Source organism: Erpetoichthys calabaricus, chromosome 7, assembly GCF_900747795.2.
Source record: "Erpetoichthys calabaricus chromosome 7, fErpCal1.3, whole genome shotgun sequence".
Classification (NCBI taxonomy): domain Eukaryota; kingdom Metazoa; phylum Chordata; class Cladistia; order Polypteriformes; family Polypteridae; genus Erpetoichthys; species Erpetoichthys calabaricus.
The window spans coordinates 10,915,165-10,937,478 of record NC_041400.2 but is presented as its reverse complement, the minus strand read 5'-3'; the positions used below and the strand labels follow the sequence as shown (position 1 = coordinate 10,937,478).

Here is a 22,314-nt window from a genome sequence, read left to right as displayed (position 1 = left end):
TCCCAAAAAGTGTATTACATCTTTTATTAGCATTATGTTTTTGTTGTACACTTCTATTTCAGTAGTGTAAAAATCCCAAAAGAGTTTGCATCTTCAGGATGGCCGACAATACAAAGTATTGTGAAACACTGACACATACTAAACCAAACAGTAAAGCTGCCAAGAGTCATAAGGAACTTTTTATATAAATAAAATCTGAGAACAAAACGGGAAAGGGAAATGTACAGCAGACAAGGAACAATAAGAATACCTCTAAAAAAAAAAGAACTCTATGTCATAAAATGGTTCCATTTTCTAGCCCTTAGAGGTAAGAAATGAAACTGCTACAAATTTCAGATGATGGCAAAAATAATTTTAATTAACACCTTCTAGTCATATATGCTTCTGTTATAAAATTTAGACATGTTTCTATATAAAAAAAGAAAGTTCTATCAACAACGCTAAGCCAAATCATTGTCCTTGAGTTTAAACCTCCATATTTGTTTCAGTGATGAACTTTTAGTAATGTCACCTGGAAAATGCAACAATTAATTATGTCACGTCATAGAACCAACTCCATGATTCTGTTATGATAATTGTTAAGTTCGGCCTCAAACTCATTTAGAGTGCTTCCATATTTAGAAAGGAAGCCAAATGACGTAATAGTCTTTGTCCACCTCATTCTGTCGCACACCTCATAATGCAATTAGTAAAAGCAAACAGATGTGTTTGCTTTAGTAGTTCTCCACCCCTGAAACTATACTGCACAGAACATTCTAAGTTACAGCTGGCACTATAACTAAAGAATTCAAAGATAATGTCCTTTGGCACAAAGGTTACTCCAAAGGCCTTACTGTACATGCATGCTTGACTGCTTTAGTTAATACAGTTTTAACCAAGTATGTACAAGTGTTCCTTAAGATGAGCAGTTATCATATCCCTTGATCAGCATCAGAACAGAAAGGGAGAAACGCAGTACACAAAATGTTAGAAATCAGAGAGTGTACCAAATACCAAAAATATCAAATAAAAACACTAACTAAAAACATTTTTCATTAAAAAAATGTACACTGTATTTTATCTGGTTAATATTTTTACACTAGTTCCAGAAACATTGTGGACATTCTAGGCAGAAATTAAAGTATTCTGTGTTTCTGCATTTACAAAATATTAATACTGTACAGACACCTACAACTTCTGAAGGAGTACAAAATATTATGTTGTGTTCTCTGAGAACAAAGTATTCAGTTGGTGGCTAAAGGACAGATAAAGAAGATAAGCACCCAATTGTTGACTCTGAATATGAGCACATAAAAAATTAAACCTTATTTTTATACAAGCCTCTATTATTATATCTCATTTGTTCTATCCCATGAAAAAAGTTGCACCATGTCATATCAGTTGTAAATTTCACACTTCTATACTAATGGACATAATTATCTAGCTTCAGCCTACCAAATACTGAAGGCCTGACATCAAACGTTATACCCCTCCAAAGCCTCGATTTCAACTCATTAAGTACTTGTTTAGTGTAATGGCTTGAACTCTCTAAACCTCCATTACTAGGTCTTCTTCACTCAAATACCCATTTTTCCTCCCAAGACTCTGAGATGGCCTAAAGCCTTCGTTTATTTCTCAACCAACTCTTCTTTATCTATCATACAGATGCTTATACTTTACCAATATTTTGTTAGTTGTTGCCAGCATATTTTAATGATTTATCATATATCTGAATTATGTTGGGTCATACTTTATTATTTTGTTCTTGAAACTTGTACATTGATGTTTTCTATAGACCTCCATATCAAGCCTGTGTGATCAATGTTCAAGATTTTTGCTTAATGTGTTCAGTCTGCCTATACAGACTTACAGTATGTGTTCCCCAGCTGCTTTATGTTGCACATATTTCAATGGAATTGTTTAATTTGTTTGAAATTTTAGGAGAAAAACTATGCAGTAGAAGCATAAAACTGATTTGGACTCAGCTGATACAGTATAAGTGAGCTATACTGATAAACTGAAGAAAAATAACTTTGTACTAAAACATATCAATTGTCAAGTGTTCTTCATAACAGAGTTACTTTGTGACTCTCAACTACAAGTTGTGGAAGTAAACGAGTGTTTATATCCTGCAAAAAAAAGAATGAAGATGCATACAACCTGGAGGGGCAAAAGTGAAGCAATATGCACAGATATAGCAGAACCTTCCTGTTTTCCCAAAACCACTCTTAACACATTAGCATTCAGCCACCCAACACATATTTTTAACTAAAAAAAGGGTAGGACTTGCTTCTGTGGGCATTTCTACCTCATAGCAGTAAATCTTATTTGAAATCACATCTAACAGTCTCTGTGCTGAATAATAGGGCTGGGCAATATACTGAAACTTTACCGATACTGACAATAAGAAACTCTCAAGGAAATTATTTTGCTCATATTGTGTTCAGTAAAAGCTATCTCCAAATATGCCCTTTCAGAAGCTGTCTCTGGTAAGAAGAGGAAAAGAAAAAACTATAGCACCCTGCCCTAACTGTAATATACAGTCATGTACTTCTGCTTCATCCAGCCTTTACTCTTCATTCAATACAAAAGCAGCCTGGCGGGCATGAGGCAGCAAGGTGAGCACTTATGCTAAACCCCAGTTAGGCAGGGATGAGTGGGATACAAAGATGAGCTGCTATCTAAAAAGGATGAAAAGTCAATCAATTGGTCATATTCTGGCTTCAGTAAACAGGATACTGAATAAACTAAAGTTAAATGCAAATGGACGTAAAACCGTTAATGTGAATAAACATAACACAAGCAGCTTCTTTCCTCACTTGAACACACAAACACAACGTGGAAAATGAAGAGTAAAGCAAGACTAACTGATAAGCACAAACGTGAGTGAAATGATTGCTCAATGCAGCAGTTTTTAACAGGAGCATTCACTTATAACACTTCTCAAACACACACGAATAAGGTCCCATAAATAAGAGCAACACCAAACCCGAGCATAAGAGGGTACAGTCTGTAATACCTCTGTCTCCTCTTTAGCCTTCAGGACAGAGCAGCATCCCAGCTACTAACAGAATGTCCTTTGCTTTTGGACAGGAGATCCTGCCCTCCCTACCTCAGACGGGATATGAAGAAGTTCAGTGCTGGAAATCCAGGCGAATCCAGCGTCTCCTTATAATGGCCTGAATCATTCATTTGCTACATTTTGTCAACTTGTTTTTGTTCCTTCATATTACACAGAGCTTGTCCCAGTGGCACCCCCAACCTAACCCTTTCATTTGTGTTTATGGTTTTGTTACTAGCTCAATGTGTAAAAGGTTCACTCAAATTGAACAGCATAACTAACACTATTAAATAGTTCATTTTCAAATAAAACAAGGGATGTAAACAAGAATTTTCTGTTTTTTTAATAGTAAATCAGGCAACTGTTAAATTGTTTTACAGAAAACGTTATGTACGTCTATTGTCTTTATTCACAAAACATTATTTCTAGTGTAAAGTTTATGAAAATTTGTAAGAGGTGACAGATGCAGATTTAGTTTGTATTTCATAAACATTCACCATTTTCAATGTGTCCAGTGTATAGTATGTTAAAATCTCTCTATTATAAAAGAAAACTTGGGACGAGACTACGACAAGAAGTGATCTTTTGAAGAGAGATCTTTGAGAGACAATTTCAATTTACTATCCGTGAGATGGACAAGTCACGTCATACTTACAACCTTTGGAAACAAGTCCCATGATGCACATGCAGAGCAGGTTAGAGATAATGGAAGTAGGAAAATTCGAAAGTCTCAAGAAAATGAGAGTAAAGATTACATTAGCGCAAACAAATGGAAAATATTACTCGATGAAATAACAGAACAGCGAAGGATGGAGGAGGATGTCTGGGGGAGAAGAGAGACAAGGCAGTGACTTTAAAATGTTTGAAGCGCCGCATGAAATGCAGATCACGCCACACAGGAGCAGCAGCAAGCCAGCAGCTCATCGAGCAAAGAAGAGGTAAAAAAAAAAAACAACTGTTATTTGTTTCCTATTGTATCACCATTTAAGAGGGGTTTCGGAGGAGTGACCACGTCTCCTTGGGGTGCATTCAGCCCCCCTCTTCACAATGACACATAGCCGTAGAATAAAGATTGCATTACCCCAAACAAACGGAAAATATTAATCGGCGAAATAACGGAACAGCGAAAAGAGATCGAATAGTGTTTGAGGACGTCTGGGGGAGAAGAGAGACAAGGCAGTGACTTTCAAACATTTGAAACGCCGCACAAAATGCAGATCACACCACACAGGAGCAGTGGCAAGCCAGCAGCTCATCGAGCAAAGAGGAGGTAAAAAAACAACTTATTTGATTCAAATTGTATCACCTTGCAAGAGGGGTTTCAGAGGAGTGAACGCATCTCCTTGGGGTGCGTTCAGCTCCCCTATTCACAACGGAGCATAGCACGTGGCGGGTGGAAGGGTTGGCGAGGAAAGTGAGCAGGGGGCAAAGCCCACTAGTAATCTATAAAAGTTAAACACATATTATTGTCTTTTATTTCCACAAACCATGTCATTAAATTATTTGTAAGATACTGAGATGAGGTGTGTGCACCTTTAATAGATATCTGGATATCATGACAACATGGTAAAAAAAAGTGTCATTTGTGAACTAGGTTTGGAAACAAAATAACATTAATTTATCATTATTGATTTAAATGTGTTACAATTATCCCAATATTCATTTGAGGTCATATCATCCAACTCAACCGAAAGAAGTCTCTCGCAACAGTTTCGCCGTACCACCTACTCTTTGTCGACAATTAACTTTCTTTTTTCTGTACCACCTTCAAAGTCTTTCACCATCACGCCAGGTGTCTATTTTGGGGTTTTCTTCTTTATCAGCTCTTCATTTTTTTTGCCACAATCAAAACCACAGAAGACCTTCTAGGGTAGCCTTTCAAAAATGTCTCTTGTCAACAACTCTCCAGATCAGAAGAGACCCCTGATGAATCGCCCCTTTCACCTTAAAACTTCTTCAACTGTGTTGCACATACTTACTGAACTGTAAACCTACTTTTGCCCACCCCTGTACTTTAAATAAATTTTTAAGGATTATGTGGTGTCCTTCGTGTTTCCAACTATATGTGTAAGATGTGCTTTGTCGTTACATACATTATGTATTTGGTATCAATGGAAGGTGATGAAATAAAATTAATAAATCTTGTCACCTCTACTGTTAACAGAAGCATAATGTTCTGGAGGTATGTGAAGGTAATTCAAAACACTTGCCTACATAATTCTGTATCTGTTATTATTCACTGTTTGCTGCTAAAATAAAGAAAATGGATTACTATCACTTTGCCTAACACACTTTTAAATTTCTCTTATTTTATGAAGGCTCTCACCTGTTGGTGGGGCTGGTAAATGAAAAGGAGATCAGCTGGTTCCAGAAGGGGTCATTCTCAGAAATAGATTCGGTACCAGTTAACTTCCTCAAGTTCTCATTTTCTGCAAGTTCTGTTACGCTGCTGGTATTAGCGCCCATGTTGTAAATAGATAAGGAGGAAAAAGTGTTCACAGCCTCATGTCTTAAATATGGAATCTGTAGGGAAAAAAGGAAAAAAAATTAGTACAAAAAAAAAAAAGTTTTCAAGAAATATCTCTAAATTTATAAGATTTCAACAAACCGTAAAAATGTAACACATAATAACAAAAACATCCAAAGGAATTTAATCAAAAGCAAAAATATGAAAGGAGTCAACTCCAAAGAATAGTAAGGAGTAATTTGACTCAAATTAGGTAGAGTCCGAACACAAAAATGAAAATCAGCTTGCAAATGTCATTAAACGCAAAGTACTGCGGGTATCTTCAAGTGTTTAGATACAAAGGGCAGCTCAATGTGGGCAGCGTATGTGGTTCTACCAAAAAAGAATAATAATGTAATAATTTAAATTAAACTGGAGTTAAACTATCTGTTGTATGTAGCATTTGCACTTTGGTGATTAAGTGTATAGAATGGCAGTGAATTGAATTTAGGAGTAATTGTGCAATTTTACATGCTCGCCTTTTAAATATTGTTCACTCAGTCAATGCTGTTAGCATCATTTGCTTTTACTTCGCTATTTTTGTTGGGGCAGATCAGGGCTGTGTGTTGGTTGAACATTTTCAAAGTGCACCTGCTTCTCTAGCTGAAGGGGCGTATGCAGGAATTTGTAGGCAGTCATAGAAAGCCAGTCTTAAGTAATATAATTAGATGGCTCATTAGCCTTTACTCAGTATTTTACGGAGCCACCGGAAGTTCATCAACACAGTTCTTAGCACCAGGGTGTTGTGCCGTGTTATCCATTATGGATGTGATGAGAAGCCAAGAAAAATTACACTCTTCATTGGCTAACTAAAAAGATTATAATATGCAAGCTTTCGGGGCATAATCCTGCCTTAAGAAGGGGCCTGAGGCGCCTCGAAAGCCTGCATATTGTAATCTTTTTAGTTAGTCAATAAAAGGTGTCATTTTGCTTAACTTCTCAACACAGTTCCTGAAATGTAAACTTGAATGTGTGAAAAGGTCACTACATTTTTATCACTATATCTACTCAATGAGGACAATGTGAATGAATAAATAGCTATTATAAAAAAAAAAAATCTTGGGTCGAGACGTGACCTTCTCGGAAAGACACTTTGACGTCCCGCGAGACTAGACTTTAAAACGAGATCACGGACATCTAACCTCTCAGTTGTTGGAATGATTTTGGCAGCCCAGACCAAGTGGAATTGAAAACCTTGTAGATCCAATCAGGGTCAGAAATAAAAGACTTCATAAAGAGGTTCAAAAACGTTGGCGCGATACACATGCCGAGCAAGTTAAAGTATATGAAAGTAGTAAAATTCGAAAGTATCAAAAAAAAAGAAAGTAAAGATCACATTATTTATTTATTTATAAAGCACTTTAAAAACAACATCAAGGCTGACCAAAGTGCTGTACAATAAAAACCCAACATAACAGACACACAATAACCAAAGGGTAAATGAAACAGAAACACAAACACATAAGAGCTGAAGAGATTCATAATAATAAGTATACAGATAGCCAACATATCATACTGGGTTAAAAGCCAGAAAGTAAAAGTGTGTTTTTAAATAAAAATATAAAGACAGCAAGTGACGGAGCCTGCCTAACGTGCAACGGCAAATTGTTCCAGAGTTTTGGGGCTGCAACTGAAAAAGCCTGATCACCTTGGAGTTTGCAAAGTGCCTTGGGAACACGTAAAAAGCAACTGGTCTGCTGACCTGAGACAGCGAGACGGTACATAAGGGTGCAGCACTTCCGACATATAAAATGGGGCACAACCATTAAAGGATTTAAAAAACAAATACAGTGGAACCTCGGTTTGCGAGCATAATTCGTTCCAGAAACGTGCTCGTAGTCCAAAGCACTCGTATATCAAAGTGAATTTCTCCATAAGAAATATTGGAAACTTAGATTATTCGTTCCACAACCCAAAACTATTCATATAAAAATGATTAATACAAAATATAAAGTAAAAATACATAAAACAAATTAACCTGCACTTTAACTTTGAAAAGAATCATGGCTGGTGTGAGTGAGTTTCTAAACTTTTGTGGGATTGCACCCAACGGGACGACACGCGGAAGAGCGTCCCGAAGCAATCGCAGTCTCCCAGCGCTGTAGCAGTTCGCCGTAAAAGTGAATCCAAAAAGATCGCGGACATGTTATAAGCGTCTGCCGTCGATGGGTGATACAAGGAACAAGGAACATTATCAATGCACAGGGCCCTGCCTGACTGCTGTGTCTGTTTCAAGCAGAATAAAGCTGGTGTTGAAGTACTGAGACTCAGCTTTGTGTTTTAGTGTGCAAGACGGGGACTTGCACATTACAGCACACACGCGCGAGCGAGCACACACACACACACGAGCGCGCGCTCGCACACACAGTCACAATGCTAATGCTGTAGTAAACAGTATACGCTCGTACGGATGTTTACTATGAGTGAGGCACGCCGACTCAGACGGAGAATAGGAGACGATTGCCCACAATCCCGCAGCGAGAGAGAGAAGAACCATCAGCTCAGTTGTGATCACATGACACTCAGCAGACAAAAAGTATACATACTGCTCGTACTGCAAGACCTCGCTCGTTTATCAAGTCAAAATTTATTAAAAATTTTTGCTCGTCTTGCAAAAAACTCGTAAACCAAGTTACTCGCAAACCGAGGTTCCACTGTACACCACACTAGAGGTTAAACTACTATTAATAGTTGTAAGAATAGAAGGACTCAATGTAGAAAAGACCTCCTTAAGAAGTCGAGGAGGGACCACATCAAGGGGGGAGCCAGATGGGTTCATACTGGAAACCAGCTGCTTTCAAAAGGGGAGAGTGACAGGCTCGTAGTGGTCAAATACAGCCAAACAGGGTATTAAAATGGATGGATCATGAGAAGGTGAAGAAATGAGGGCCCTAGTGTTTACAACATTCTTCAAAAAAAAAAATAAAGAAATGTATCGCAAGTTTCCCTAGAAGCTTCCAGATAGACAGGTTCATGAACATTAAGAACAGAACTCAATGTGTTAAAAAGTACACGGGGGCTGTGAGAGTTGTCAGCTCTCCTGTACTCCCATCTATAGGCACGGGTATTGGCATTTAACCATGGCTCTGAGCAGGGCTTTAGTTGCTTGCTTTTTAATGGTGCCACAGAGACCAGAGCAGTTTGGCAAGCAAAATTAAATTGAAGTGTTAGCTCCTCAGTATTGGAAGACACCGAGGGCTGTGAGGTCACTTCATAATTAAAAACAGCAGAAAACTGAGTAGCAGTGGAAGATTTAAGAGCACGGCAGCGCCGAACAGGTGCGTATGGTTTAGCAAATTGACAGAGAGGAACAAAATCAAATAAAACGGGCATATGGTCTGAAAACACTGCATCACCAATTTCCAGATTAAGAACAGATACACCGCGAGAAAAGACAAGATCCAGTGTATGCCCACATTCCTGAGTGGGACCACTTACAGACTGAATTAGACTAAAAGAGTTCATTAAATCTAAAAAGTCCTTCACCAAAGGCTTCTCAGTACAACAAACATAAATATTAAGATCCCCAACAATTAAAACTTGGTCATATTTTGGCATAAATTCTGCCAAGAAATCAGAAAACTCACTTATAAAATCCTTATAAAATCCAGGTCCACCTCGCTGGAGGAAGCATCACAAACGCAGTGGGCGGTTGGGGAAGTTAAAGGCCTGTTTGGCTCGATCTCCCAAAGTTTTTCTAGCTCAACATAGATTAGCTCCTCACCTTTTTGCATCATGGAGCTTCCTGGCTAGTACTTGTTTTTGGCTCTGATCAGGCGATGCCACCTCCGCGCCCCAGCCCACTTCACCTGCGCTGGTGAGGAGCGAATCTCCAGAATTTGCGGCCTCTGGCACGCGCTCCGCTCGCTATATCATAATCCGTACTAACCCCTACTTTCTCTTCTGTTCTTTTTCTGGTTTTCTGTGGTGGCGATCTGCGCCACCACCTAATCAAAGAACTGTGATGTCCTTATATTGATGGATTAAAGGCCAGAAGTCCACGTGACCATCAAAATCAAATTCTTCCATGAGAACCCCGAATACAACTGATTGAGGTCATTTATGTCAGGTAGAATGCCTAGAGGGGGCTGGGTGGTCTCGTGGCCTGGAACCCCTGCAGATTTTATTTTTTTTCTCCAGCCGTCTGGAGTTTTTTTTTTTGGCTTTTTCTGTCTTCCCTGGCCATCGGACTTTACTTTTATTATATGTTAATTAGTGCTCCCTAATTTTAATTATTTATTTTGTCTTTTTGCTCTTTCTTCATCATGTAAAGCACTTTGAGCTAGATTGTTTGTATGAAAATATGCTCTAGAAATAAATGTTCTTGTTGTAATGACACTGTTTCTCAAACTACACACTCAGATATTCTTATCCTCTTATGTAGTTGCCCATCTGGGCCTTCCCATTCTTTTTCTATCCTCTTCAGTTTCAGGTTGCCCTCTTCTCTCAAAACACTAATAGACACCTTTGTACGAAATCTTTAATTTCATGGCAGTCTGTCACATGGAATAACCTTCACTCTGCAAATAAACATTAGGCTGACATGTTTCTTAATACAGTTGTTTCATTTTGCCCATTTTTGAAACCCAGAACTGAACTTCAGGAATGCCAGTACCTTGAAACAGAAGTGAACAGGATAAGAGGTTTCAGTGGTGCTAACTGCAGGCTGTGACTGAGGGTGTCTTTTGGATGGCCTTTGCTGCAGGAGGCCATTTCATTTTGGCAATCAGCACGCGTACGCGCATGCATCATGGCTGCCGCGCGTTCCCAGTGTTCATTTGACGCGTCCTCTGAGCATGTCCTCAGAAATTAATGGATGTGTACGTGAGTTGCAGTACCAACAAAAAGTCGAGGGGCGCAGTGTGATCAAGTTGGATTGTGACGTCAGAGTCTCTGTTTACTATCTACATGTGACAGAAAGCCGCTATGCAGATCCTACGGGATCGAGGTGCGCGCTTTGATGTTTGATGAATGGTTCGATGTGGTGAAACAAAATGCCGACACACAGATGCATTCGTGGTGCTTTTATATTCAAGCATCGCATATTCCCCATCGTAATGACACGATATGTTTTAAAAGTCTCACATAACATCTTCCGTGCCGTCAATTTTTTTTGCACCTTCACAACAGCAACAGAATGTACAGAAGCGTATTTGAGCTGCAGTGAAAAAAAAATTAAGGACATGGTGAAAAGGTCTATTTTGTGATTAAAGTGGAAATTTCAGCTTTAATCTCGAAATGTCCACTTTAACCTCGTAGTTTTCTTTATCATTAAAGCAGACTGTCATAAACGTCATCCCAGTTGTTAATCGCTATGAGCTCCTGGGGCTTCCTCCTGACCTGACAGCAGCGGCAAACAGCAATAGATCACCACACAGAACACATTTATGATATTCCAGAATCCTTAGATTTATACCTGATACCACTTTCATGAAAAAACACATTAAAGTATCTATGTTACATTTTACAGATAAATCATTAATTTCGTTTAAATGAATACCGTTAATAATTACACACGGTGGCGGAGCGGTAGCACTGCTGTCCCACAGGAAGTCACGTCGCTGGAGTTCACATGTTTTCCTGCTGGGTTTCCTCAGTGGGCTCCGGTTTCCTTCCAAAGATATGCAGATTTGGTGACACTAAAATGACGCCAGTGTATGTGTGTCTACTTGTATTCACCTTGCGATGAGGTGATGCCCCGTACAGGGATTGTTTCTGCCTTGTGCCCAATGCTTGCTGGAATGGACACATCCCTGGATTGATGGATTTAATCATTAAACATCCTTTTCAGAGATATTGCGGTTAGGTGTCATCGGAATTTAATGGCTGTTCCAGGCAATTCACAACACAGCGAAGCTGCCCCTATTCTCACTGTAATGATATCTCACACTGACACCTGGTGGATTCTTCCAGATTTACATAAAGTACGTGCACAAGTATAAACAGTACAACGCCTGAGTAGCAGGAGCGTCCCCTTTAGCATGTGTTGCATCGCGTGAAGTATAAACCTGGCCTTAAACCCAACTTTAGGAATGCCAGTACCTTGCAACCCAAGTGAACAGAACAACAAGTTTCAGCGAATCCAAAGCAATTACAAAGATTTGTCTAATAACCAATTGGCATTAACATATGACTAATTAAGGATAAACTAAGGGAGTTGACCATTAAGACACACAGAAGGACTTTGCAGCTATATGTGAATAACAAATTAAAAAACAATCATTTCAAGCAGTAATAGTCATTACAAGGGGGCTTCGCTCGCCTACCCCTGGCGTTGGGTATCCTGAAATACATTAGTCGAGCTCGTTCATTTTGGAGCCGTGCCCGCTTTGCCCGCGGCATTTAGGACGCGCGTTGTAGGCACCTGCGTTCATTGATTTTATCCAGGCGGGCTCGTGTTTGTATATCCGTCAGTCAAGGTCGTTCGTTTTGAACCCGTGCCTGCTTTGCTTCCGAAGCTTCAGACACGCGTTGTAGGCGCCTGCGTTCATTGATCTTATCCAGGCCGGCTTGTGTTTGTATCGTTGAGCTGTATTGTGTTTGAATTTGGTGTAAAGCGTTCAGCGGTTTGTACAATCCCAAGCGGCACATTATTCCTAACTTCACTCCACAGTAGTGTCACTCACAATATGGCGGCGACGCCTGCGCTTTCACTCCGCAGTAGTGCCACTCACATTATGGCGGTGACGCCTGCGACTTCCGTTCTATCTTTGTGGACCTGTGGGGCCTCCGTAGCCTCTCACGGTTGACTCTGGGGTGCAGCGCAGAATCCTCTTTTGTGTGTGGCTGTGTCGTTAGTCATTAGCTATGGGCGCGTTGTTGCTTCATTTCTCATTCACGTTAGTTGAGCTCTTTCGTTGTTGGTCCGTGACTCCTTCGTTCACGGTGGATACGACTTCGCTTGCAGGTTTATGAGACACGCGCCTGCGCAGTACGTCTCATGGTCCCATCGCCGTGTCCCTGCGTCCATATCCGGTTTATTCTCGGTTAGTAATATGGATACACCTCAGTAATGTCTTGGTTACATTTTCAAATCCATTTAATGGCATCTTGATTAAAACAAAAAGTATCAATTTCTATCAAAAACATGAAAATTTCTTGGTGACCTTAAACTTTTAAACTGTTACAATATATTGGCTTAAATCTTTGAGGGCTGAATATTTTTTGCAGGCAACTCGGTTTTCTGAAAAGCACACAAAGCAAAGGTTTCCCATGTAAATCAACGTAAAACGTCTGTTGGTGTGGCTGCTGTCGACGCCTGTTCAGCGTCTCTGATGGCTGTGTAGGGCAGCTCGATGGCTGGTAGGAATGCGTGGAGGGCTGGCTGCCTGGCCTGTCTTCGCATGGCAGTGCAACACAATCTGGTTTGTACTTCTTGTCATCGTAAGTGGCAGTCCTCCAAGGCGAACGTCGCCGTGGACGAATCGGCTACACAAGCATATTCAGCACAACGATCAGCTGGGTACCGATTTGCTGAAGTCGGTACCTCACTTTTGTTTTCAATCTTTATCTTCAGACCACTTACATCAAAGTCGGAGCTGGACAAGTCAGAGTCCGATTTGGCGATAATACACAAAATGTTTTCCACTGTGTATTTTGCTTTGTACGTTTGCTTTGGTCTCTCGCCAGGTGTCAATGCCATTTTAGAGGTTGTTTGCTCTTCGCTACTCACGCATGCGCAGATTATTGAGGTCAATTCAACAAAGCTAACTTTCCTTCTAGCAAAGAGTCAAACTAAAACATAACGGCGGTTTTGTTGGCGTTTATGTCTGATTACCGTCCACTACTTCTGAATTTCGACAAAAGTCGACATCCGCCCCGAAAGAGTTAAATTACAAATGGAGCAGTCGGAGTTGCTGGTACCATAAATTGAGGGACTGGAGTCAAAGGTTTTGTGTACCAACACCACAGCCCTAGATGTAAAGAACAAAACATGGAAAAGTCATTAAAGGGCAAATGCTTCTTTATAAGCGTTGTATTCAAAACCCTTGCTTATTCAAGTTTCTCCTTTACTTTACGAACATCATCTTACTTCATACATCATAAAGACCTTGGGGAAGGTGGTCCTAAAACAGCTACGACCCCTAGTTTCAGAACATCTGGATCTTCTGCAGTTTGCCTGGCAGACACACATCGGTGTGGAGGACAGTTTGATCTACATGCTCCACGGAGCCTACTCCCATTTGGGACAATGTTCTTTGATTTTTCCAGTGCCTTCAACACCATTCTGCCTCATTAACTAGGGAAAAAGGTCAGAGCTACCCCAACAATCTCCTGGATCGGGGACTACCTGATCAACAGAGAGCAGTTTGTGAGGCTGAAGGACTGTATGTTGGAAATGACAGTGTGTAATACTGGAGCACCACAGGTAACCGTCCTGTCTCCCTTCCTGTTTATGCCTCTACACAACAGACTTCCAACACAATACCAGCGCTTGTCACCTACAGAAATTTTCAGATGACTCCTCCATCATAAGTTGCATTAATAATGGAGACGAGTCAGAGGACGGGAAGGCTGTGGAGGACTTTATCTTGAAGTGCAGGGACAACAACCTGCAAGTCAATATCAGCGAGATGAAAGAGATGGTGGTGGACTTCCAAGGAAACTCTGAGAACAGACACCATCCAGGGGAGGACGTGGAAGTGGTGCAGAGCTACAAGTACCTGGGGGTTTACATGAACAACAAATCAGACTGGTCTGACCACACAGTGGCACTATACAAGAAGAGCCACAGCAGACTGGACTTGCTAAGGAGACTCAGGTCTTTCAATGTATACAGCACGCATGCCGGAGATGTTCTATTAGTCCATAGTAGCCGGCCTGTTGTTGTACGTCGCAGTCTCCTAGGGATGCAACCTGAGCTCCAAACTTTGCAGGAAAGCCTACTCCATCACAGGGAGAACACTGGACAAACTGGAAGCTATTTTGGAATAGAGGACTGGATGCCAGCGAGAAAAATCCCCTGCAGGAGGTGCTCTCTTGGAACACTTTTAGCTACAGGCTCATTCCACCACAGTGTGCACCTCTGGGGCCAGAGATGTTGTCTAAATTCCAATGCAGTGGAAGCCATTGGTGTGCCTTCAATTCATCAAAAATTTCGAATCAAGCAACTTTAGTAAAAGGAAAATTATTTTCTGTCTGGGTGACTCTCTTCTGCCCACTGCTATCAGGCAATTCAATGGATCCTCCCAACGCACTCTTTCAGTTAGTTTTGAAACTTCTGTGCAATGCACACTTATTTATTATTTACTTGTATTGTCTGTTCTGTGAGAATGTATCCTTATTTTTTTTTAAGTTTCTGCTGCTGTATGCATCTGAATTTCCCCTTGGGATTAATAGTTTGTTAAATCTAATTGTAGCTGCGTCTTTTCTAGGTTTCCCAAAATTGAGTAGCAACTGAGTTAGCAAGGTAGGACCCGGCATGAAATCAAACAAACAAAGAAATCTCTCATTTCAAAAAGTTTGTTTTAAAAGGGTTAGCAAAAATTTAAAAAGGAACAAAACACAAACATTCAGAAGAAAGTTATTACACACGTAGAAAAGGCTTCTCTGTTTCATTACAATCTTAACTTCAGTTACTTCCGGCACTTAAAGGTTGTATTATTTCTCTATGGCAAACTTTAGTATTCTGTACATACGGTTTGAAACGGTTTGCCTTCCATGCCTTATTAACATCAAGGCGGACCATAAAAGCAAAGTGGTGGCTCTGAGGCTAAGGATCTGTGCTGGTATCCAGAAGGTTGCCGGTTCGAATCCCCATCACTGCCAAAAGAGATCCTACTCTGCTGGGCCCTTGAGCAAGACCCTTAACCTGCAATTGCTCCAGGGGCGCTGTACAATGGCTGACCCTGTGCTCTGACTCCAAGGGGCATGCGAAAACTAACAAATTCCCAATACAAGAAATTGTATAAGGTGAAATAAAGAACAACAAAAAAAAAAGGGGCTGATGTCAGTGGGACAAAAAATAATTATTATATTCCATTTATAATTTAGCCTGTGGGGGTTATAACAGTCCCTCCCATTGACTATGCACTAATATACTGACATACCTGTTAACTAAGAAAATATCAATTTAACATAAACTAACTAACAAATGGCTCTTACACTAATCCTATCTCATTGTGTTTATGAAGTGCAGTACACGGCATCAGATGCAAACGGGAACGAATTAAAAGGAAAGTTGACCACTCCATCATAAGACCTAATCATGCATGTATGTACACATCCACATTGGGCTTACTTACATTCTCTAAGTCAGGGGTAGGCAACGTCGGTCCTGGAGTGCCACAGTATGTGCAGGTTTTTGTTCCAACCCAGTTCCTTAACGAGAACTCAATTATTGCTGATGAAGCACATATTGCTTAAGTGACATTTTAATGCTTCATTTTAGTGGTCTCGCTTGTTAAGGTTCTCCAACCTTAATTGCTTATTTCAATCTTAAACTGCTGCATTCAGTGTTTTAATTGCTCCTTATTAGCAATAAGATGTAAAACAGGGGTAGGCAATGTCGGTCCTGGTGAGCCGCAGTGGCTACAGGTTTTCATTCAACCCAATTGCTTAATTAGAAACCAATCATTGCCAATCTCAGACCTTATTTAATTTTATGGCTTGTTAGTCTGTGCAATGTAAGGCTTTTATATCGCAGATTTTTTTCCTTTCCAAGGATATCATCCAAATGATTTGAAGCCTAAAACAGATCATTTTCAGTCTGTCACATTTTTCTATTAAGTGTTTTATTAAATCAAACCGTGCATGATGAACACACACAGATGTAATTGGAAAAAAGCTAGCTGGAGAACTGCTGGCTGCTTTGTCTTTTACATCTTATTGCTAATAAGGAGCAATTAAAACACTGAATGCAGCAGTTTAAGATTGAAATAAGTAATTAAGGTTGGAGAACCTTAACAAGCGAGACCACTAAAATGAAGCATTAAAATGTCACTTAAGCAATATGTGCTTCATCAGCAATAATTGAGTTCTCGTTAAGGAACTGGGTTGGAACAAAAACCTGCACATACTGTGGCACTCCAGGACCGACGTTGCCTACCCCTGCTCTAAGTAACCTAAAATGTATCTGGCCGTCTATGTTAGGCAAAGAGTACATTCGTACATTACGCTGATGCAGACATGACAAGCACACCAGCTCCACAGAGATACTGACTGGACCATTAACATCCAGTCTTTTAGGGATCAATCTGACAAGACACTAAAAGGCTGCTAACTCCATGACAGGCGCTCCTCTTTTCCAAGTTCATCGGTTCGTGCAGAAATTGACCCCAAACCGTCTCCTCTGAAATGTGCACAGTTAGTACAGATCGGTTTTTGCACCAGTTTCCAGAGAAATACAACAGGACATGAGGAATGGATACACGGATTAATAAGCCATAACATCCAAGTTTGTCCCACGACACTATCCGCCAGAACGCTACTCGTTTGCGCTTCAAAGTGAACTTGCATCCGCATAGGCAGGATACAAATGAGCGCGGCAACCACAAACCACCTTACATCGTTTTTATTTTTTTAATTCTGCGATTCTTCTTCTTCTTAACACTTTACACAACCTAGGATTTATTGAGGGCGACCATGACACAACAGTGCAGGTCTCATCAATGCAGTGACCACTGAAGATTCTGATCAGATAAGCTAAAATCAGTTAACACACAGCAAACACACACCTCTCAATACCTTTTTTCCTTAATCTCAATGCACTTACCTTTCCTTGCGTCTCTTTATTGTAACTGTTTCTTCCGAGGTAAGAGTCCTAAACGCGCCGTTAATCCTATAAAATGCAATGTTCTTTTCTTGACGTTTAAACGACTAACATTATTATTCTAATTTAATACATACTAGCTTTCACGCCTCCATGTTTCCACGTCGCCAACCAGCTTTCCGCCTGCAGTGGGTCAATGGGAAGCGGAAAAGAAGTAGAGGCTGCCGGGAGTTGTAGTTAATATTTCGATACACAGGCGGCTACTTGGAGGTTTCCATTCACTCTGGTGCGCGCCAGTAAACGGTTAGAATAAAACAACTTTAGTAATAGGAAAATTCTTTATTTTCTGTCTTTCTTTTAAACGTCGATTTTAGAATTGCATAATAACTGTGGTCTAGTGGAAGTGAAACTAAATAAAAAACGAAAATATTCTTAGGTTGGCCTGCTTTGTTGCCTCGAATCCAGTATAGTTTATTGTCATTTATACGCAGTATAATTAAATTGTTACTTATACAGTATGTATCATCAGAACAGTTGACAAAACTACCATACAATAAATAAATCATATACATAATATCTATCATATGTATGTTCACTGGATTCAGAAAGTATTCAGACCCCTTCACTTTATGCACACTTTATATGATTGTAGATTTCAATTGAAATGGAAACATTTGCCATTTTAGCCCATCATCTACATTTGATAACAGTGGCGTAGCTGGGGAGGGGGGAGGGGGGAACATCTGTCCCCGGGTGCAGCACCCAGGGGGCGCCAAATTTCCCTTCCCCATTGCATTTTGGCAAACAGGAGGGGGCGCAAAAATCTTCAGTTGTCCCCGGGCGCTGAAAGCCCTAGCTACACCTCTGCTTGATAACCCATTATGACAAAGTTAAAACATGTTTTCAGAAATTTTTGCAAATGTATTCCAAATCAAAAACTGAAATCTTTCATTCATAAAAGTATTCAGACCTTTAAATTAGTACTTTGTAGAAGCTCATTTGGCAGCAATTCCAGCCTTGGTGAGTCTCTACAAGCTTTGCACTCCTGGATTTAGGCACTTTCTCCCATTCTTCCTGACTGATCCTCTCATACCCTGTTAAACTGAATGAAAAGTGTCTGTAAACAGCCATACTCAGGTCTCTTCACCTAATGTACTGTATTTTTTATGTCTGGGCTTTGACTGGGCCACTCAAGGACTGTCAGAGATTTTTTTTTCCTGAAGCCACTCCATGTGGACTCTGCTGTATGCTTCATGTCATTGTCATACTGAAAGGTAAACCATTGCCTCATTCTGAGGTTGGTGCACCATGGAGCAGGTTTTCAATTCAGACCTCTCTGTATTTGGCTGTTGTGGACCACCAGGGGGCATAACGCTCCCCAAACACCGACAAATACGGGCTAAGACACAAGTTCAACACAGCACACGTTTTATTCTACAGTGAGGAAGCATTTCTGTTGCTCCCAACTTCACAACACAGTACAAAAACACCAAATAATATGACACACAGTAATTTCTTTTTTCTCTCCTCCTTCTCCTCTTCCTCCTCCTCCTCCCAAGCTTTGTCCTCCACCTCCCAACTCTGGCTCGTCGCTGTGAGGCTGGCAAGTCTTTTTATAGTGTCTAACCTGGAAGTGCTTAAGTTCTTCCACCCAAGTGATCTGTAAGAACTTCTGGTTTAGGTGGAAACTCTATGCCACATGGCTCCTCCATTTTTATAGCACCCCCTTGAGGCGCCTACAGTATCCAACAGGGCTGAGATAAAGAACTCCAAGTCCCATGTGGGGAGCTTTTTTCAGGGGAACTGCCATCTAGCGTTCAGGGGGAAGCAGTGCCTTAAAGAGGCTGCCTTCCCCAGTCCTTCCACTTCTTGGGTGTTCCGGCCAGGTTGGGCTTCTGGCCATCTCTTACATTGCGTTCATCCTTCTCTCAGTTCTAACCAATCTTGCTGTCCATGCCAAGAAGCACCTCCATCATAGCATGATGCTGCCACCACTGTGCTTCACTGTAGGGTTGGTGTTCCACAGGTAGTGAACAGTGTCTGGTGCTTGTCGACACAGTTCTCAGAGTTTATCTATTTATGCAATTATTTGTGTTTTGTGTACTCTTGGCTGAATTCAAGGAATTTATCTCTGAAGCTGTTTTCTAGTTATGACTTCATGCAATGATATTTCCATGTTTATTTTTACCATTGTGTCACTATTTTGGATCTCTTACAGATGCAGCCATTTCTTAGCAGACCTTCAGTGTTTTGCTTGTGATATCATGGAGGGGACAAGATAAAAGATCACCAGTTATGACACATCTGTATCTAATATTGTAGATAACACCCATACTCTCTGCATTTCAAAAAATACTTTGTCAACCACCTCCTTTGCTCTCCTTTATCGACTGAGGTTCTTTGATTCTCGTCAATGGTTTTGCCGCTTGATCTATCTAATTACTGGATGTGATCTTTGCTACTGACTTTCTACTGATCCTTTTTCATCTCATTCCCCTTAGCATAACATCTGCAAAGTGGTCTAAATTAATAACAAATATAAAATAATTGATCACGGGCGGCACGGTGGCGCAGTGGGTAGCGCTACTGCCTCGCAGTTGGGAGATCTGGGGACCTGGGTTCGCTTCCCGGGTCCTCCCTGCGTGTTCTCCCCGTGTCTGCGTGGGTTTCCTCCGGGCGCTTCGGTTTCCTCCCACAGTCCAAAGACATGCAGGTTAGGTGGATTGGCGATTCTAAATTGGCCCTAGTGTGTGCTTGGTGTGTGGGTGTGTTTGTGTGTGTCCTGCGGTGGGTTGGCACCCTGCCCAGGATTGGTTCCCTGCCTTGTGCCCTGTGTTGGCTGGGATTGGCTCCAGCAGACCCCCGTGACCCTGTGTTTGGATTCAGCGGGTTGGAAAATAGATGGATGGATGGATGAAATAATTGATCACATACCGTGCCCTCCATAATATTTACAACAAAGACACATTTTTCCTGGAATTGCCCTCTACTCCACAATTTAAAATTACAAATCCAACAATTCAGATGCGATTAAAGTGCGCATTGCGGACTTTCAGTTAAGGGGATTTGCATACATTTCGTCAAACAGCACTTTCTCAACATGGTCCCCCCCTTCATTTCAGGGCACCATAATGTTTGCCACACAGCAATGGCAGGTCTATTAAAGGCGTCATATTTAGGACTTTGTTGCATATCCCTCACATGCCATGACTGCTTGAAGTCTGCGATTCACAGACATCACCAGGTGCTGACGGTCTTCACTGGGGATGCTCTGCCAAACCTCTAATGCAGGTCTCTAATTTATTTAATTGATTGATTTATTTTTTAATACATAAAATATTGGTTAGGTTTCTGCTTACTCAATCTTTGAGGTATTACTCCTAGTAAGCAGGTTAGTGTAACTGCTTTACGTTTTTTATGGTACTTAAGCCTCTCATGCAGCCATCTTAAGCTCCTGGTTGTTATGGGGGGCTTGTCCCATTAAGTTTTCTCTCCAGCATATGGAAGGCCTGCTCAGTTGGATTGAAATCTGGTGACTGGCTTGGCCACTCAAGAATTTTTCCATTTTTCAATTTTGTAAAACTCCTGTGTTACCTCAGCAGCATGTGTATCATGCTGCACACTGTATTTGGAGGCACTGACTGGACCTTGAGCAGATCAGATGTTTCTCTGCACTGCTCAGAATTCATTGTGCCGCTGACATCAGCAATTCCATCATCAATGTAAAGAAGTGTACCAGGACCTGTGGCAGCCATACATGCCCAAACCATAACACTCCCACCTCCATGTTTAACAGATGAGGTGTTTAAATCTTTAAATCTCAGGCAGTTCCTTCTCCATACTTTGCTCTTTGCCATCACTCTGATGAGGTTCAACTTTGTCTCGTCTGTCCACAAGACTTTTTCGAAAACTGTAATCTGGCCATCCTGTTTTTGTGGCTCACTAATGGTCTGCATCTTGCAGTGTGGCCAGTGTATTTCTGTTCATGAAGTCTTCTGCTGATAGTCGTCTGTGACGCACACAACTCAGCCTCCTGAAGACCATTTCTGATCTGTCGGACAGACGTTGGGGGCTTTTTTTTTACCAGAGTGAGGATTCTTCTGTCATCAGCATTGGAGGTCCTCCTTGGCCTAGCAGACTCTTTGTGATTACTGAGCTCACCAGTGTTCTTTCTTCTTCATGATATTCCAGACAGTAGGCGGTAGCGGGTTCAAGAGGTTCAAAGGATGCAACCAGTAGTGTAGAGCCGACCTGCACTGTCACTTTCACTTAGTCCAGAACTGGTCAGCAAGGTTGGTTGCTGGAGACTATCCCAGCTTGGACTGGGTGCAAGGCAGGAACAAACTCTGGACAGGGCGCCATTCCATCACAGGGCAAACACACACACACACCAACCATATACTAGGGCCAATTCAAGATCATCGATTTACCTAACTTCTAGGTCTGAAAACAAAATAAGAGGAAGAAAATTAGTCATCATAGACCAGGGGTCTCCAACACTTTCTGTTGGCTACTTTCCAAGTAGCTCACCAAAGGGCTAATGAATCCTACATAAATCTAAAAACTTGATTAGTCAAATTAGGGGTGGGCGATCTTTCCAAAAAAATCATATCACGATCCTTTTAACACAAAATCATAATCCACAATCTGAATTGCAATCTATCTTTTCAATGTGACATACACTTAAGAGAATATCTGGACTCAAACTCATCAAGACCTAAGTAACACTTAATTTTAAATATCAAAGAAAGTTGAATTCAATTGTTCTCTCGTTCGCTAGCTAAGCGGAGTTAAGGAACATGACGCCCCGAAGCTGGCGAGTGAGTGAGGAAGGCCACCACCCCTCGGCCCGCTGCATGAATCTCGGATTTGCGCAAATACATTGGTACCACAAGCGAACTCTGATACATGGCGAAACGAGAGAAGTCGCAAAATCAACCGGAATGTTCAAGCAAATTATAGAAAAAAAAACAATTTAAATCCGTTAAGTAGTTCTGTCATGAAAAGCGGACAGACAGAGAGACATTGGATTTTATTTATTATATATTAGTAAACCTT

The 22,314-nt window shown here is 40.9% G+C and overlaps 1 protein-coding gene across 3 annotated transcripts in view; it reads right to left on the bottom strand.

Moving 5' to 3' along the window:
- Positions 1-22,314, bottom strand: part of dym (dymeclin) — a 457,039-nt gene that overhangs the window by 399,873 nt on the left and 34,852 nt on the right. For 2 of the 3 annotated variants that reach the window (XM_051929783.1, XM_051929785.1), the window contains exons 1-2: positions 17,260-17,451; positions 5,367-5,563 (exon numbers count right to left, since the gene is read on the bottom strand). In XM_051929783.1, the coding sequence (XP_051785743.1) occupies positions 5,367-5,506 (140 nt within the window). In that variant the 5' untranslated portion in view covers positions 5,507-5,563; positions 17,260-17,451. Of the gene's footprint in view, positions 1-5,366; positions 5,564-17,259; positions 17,452-22,314 lie in introns of those variants that run through there. The other variant, XM_051929784.1, reaches the window with a different exon arrangement.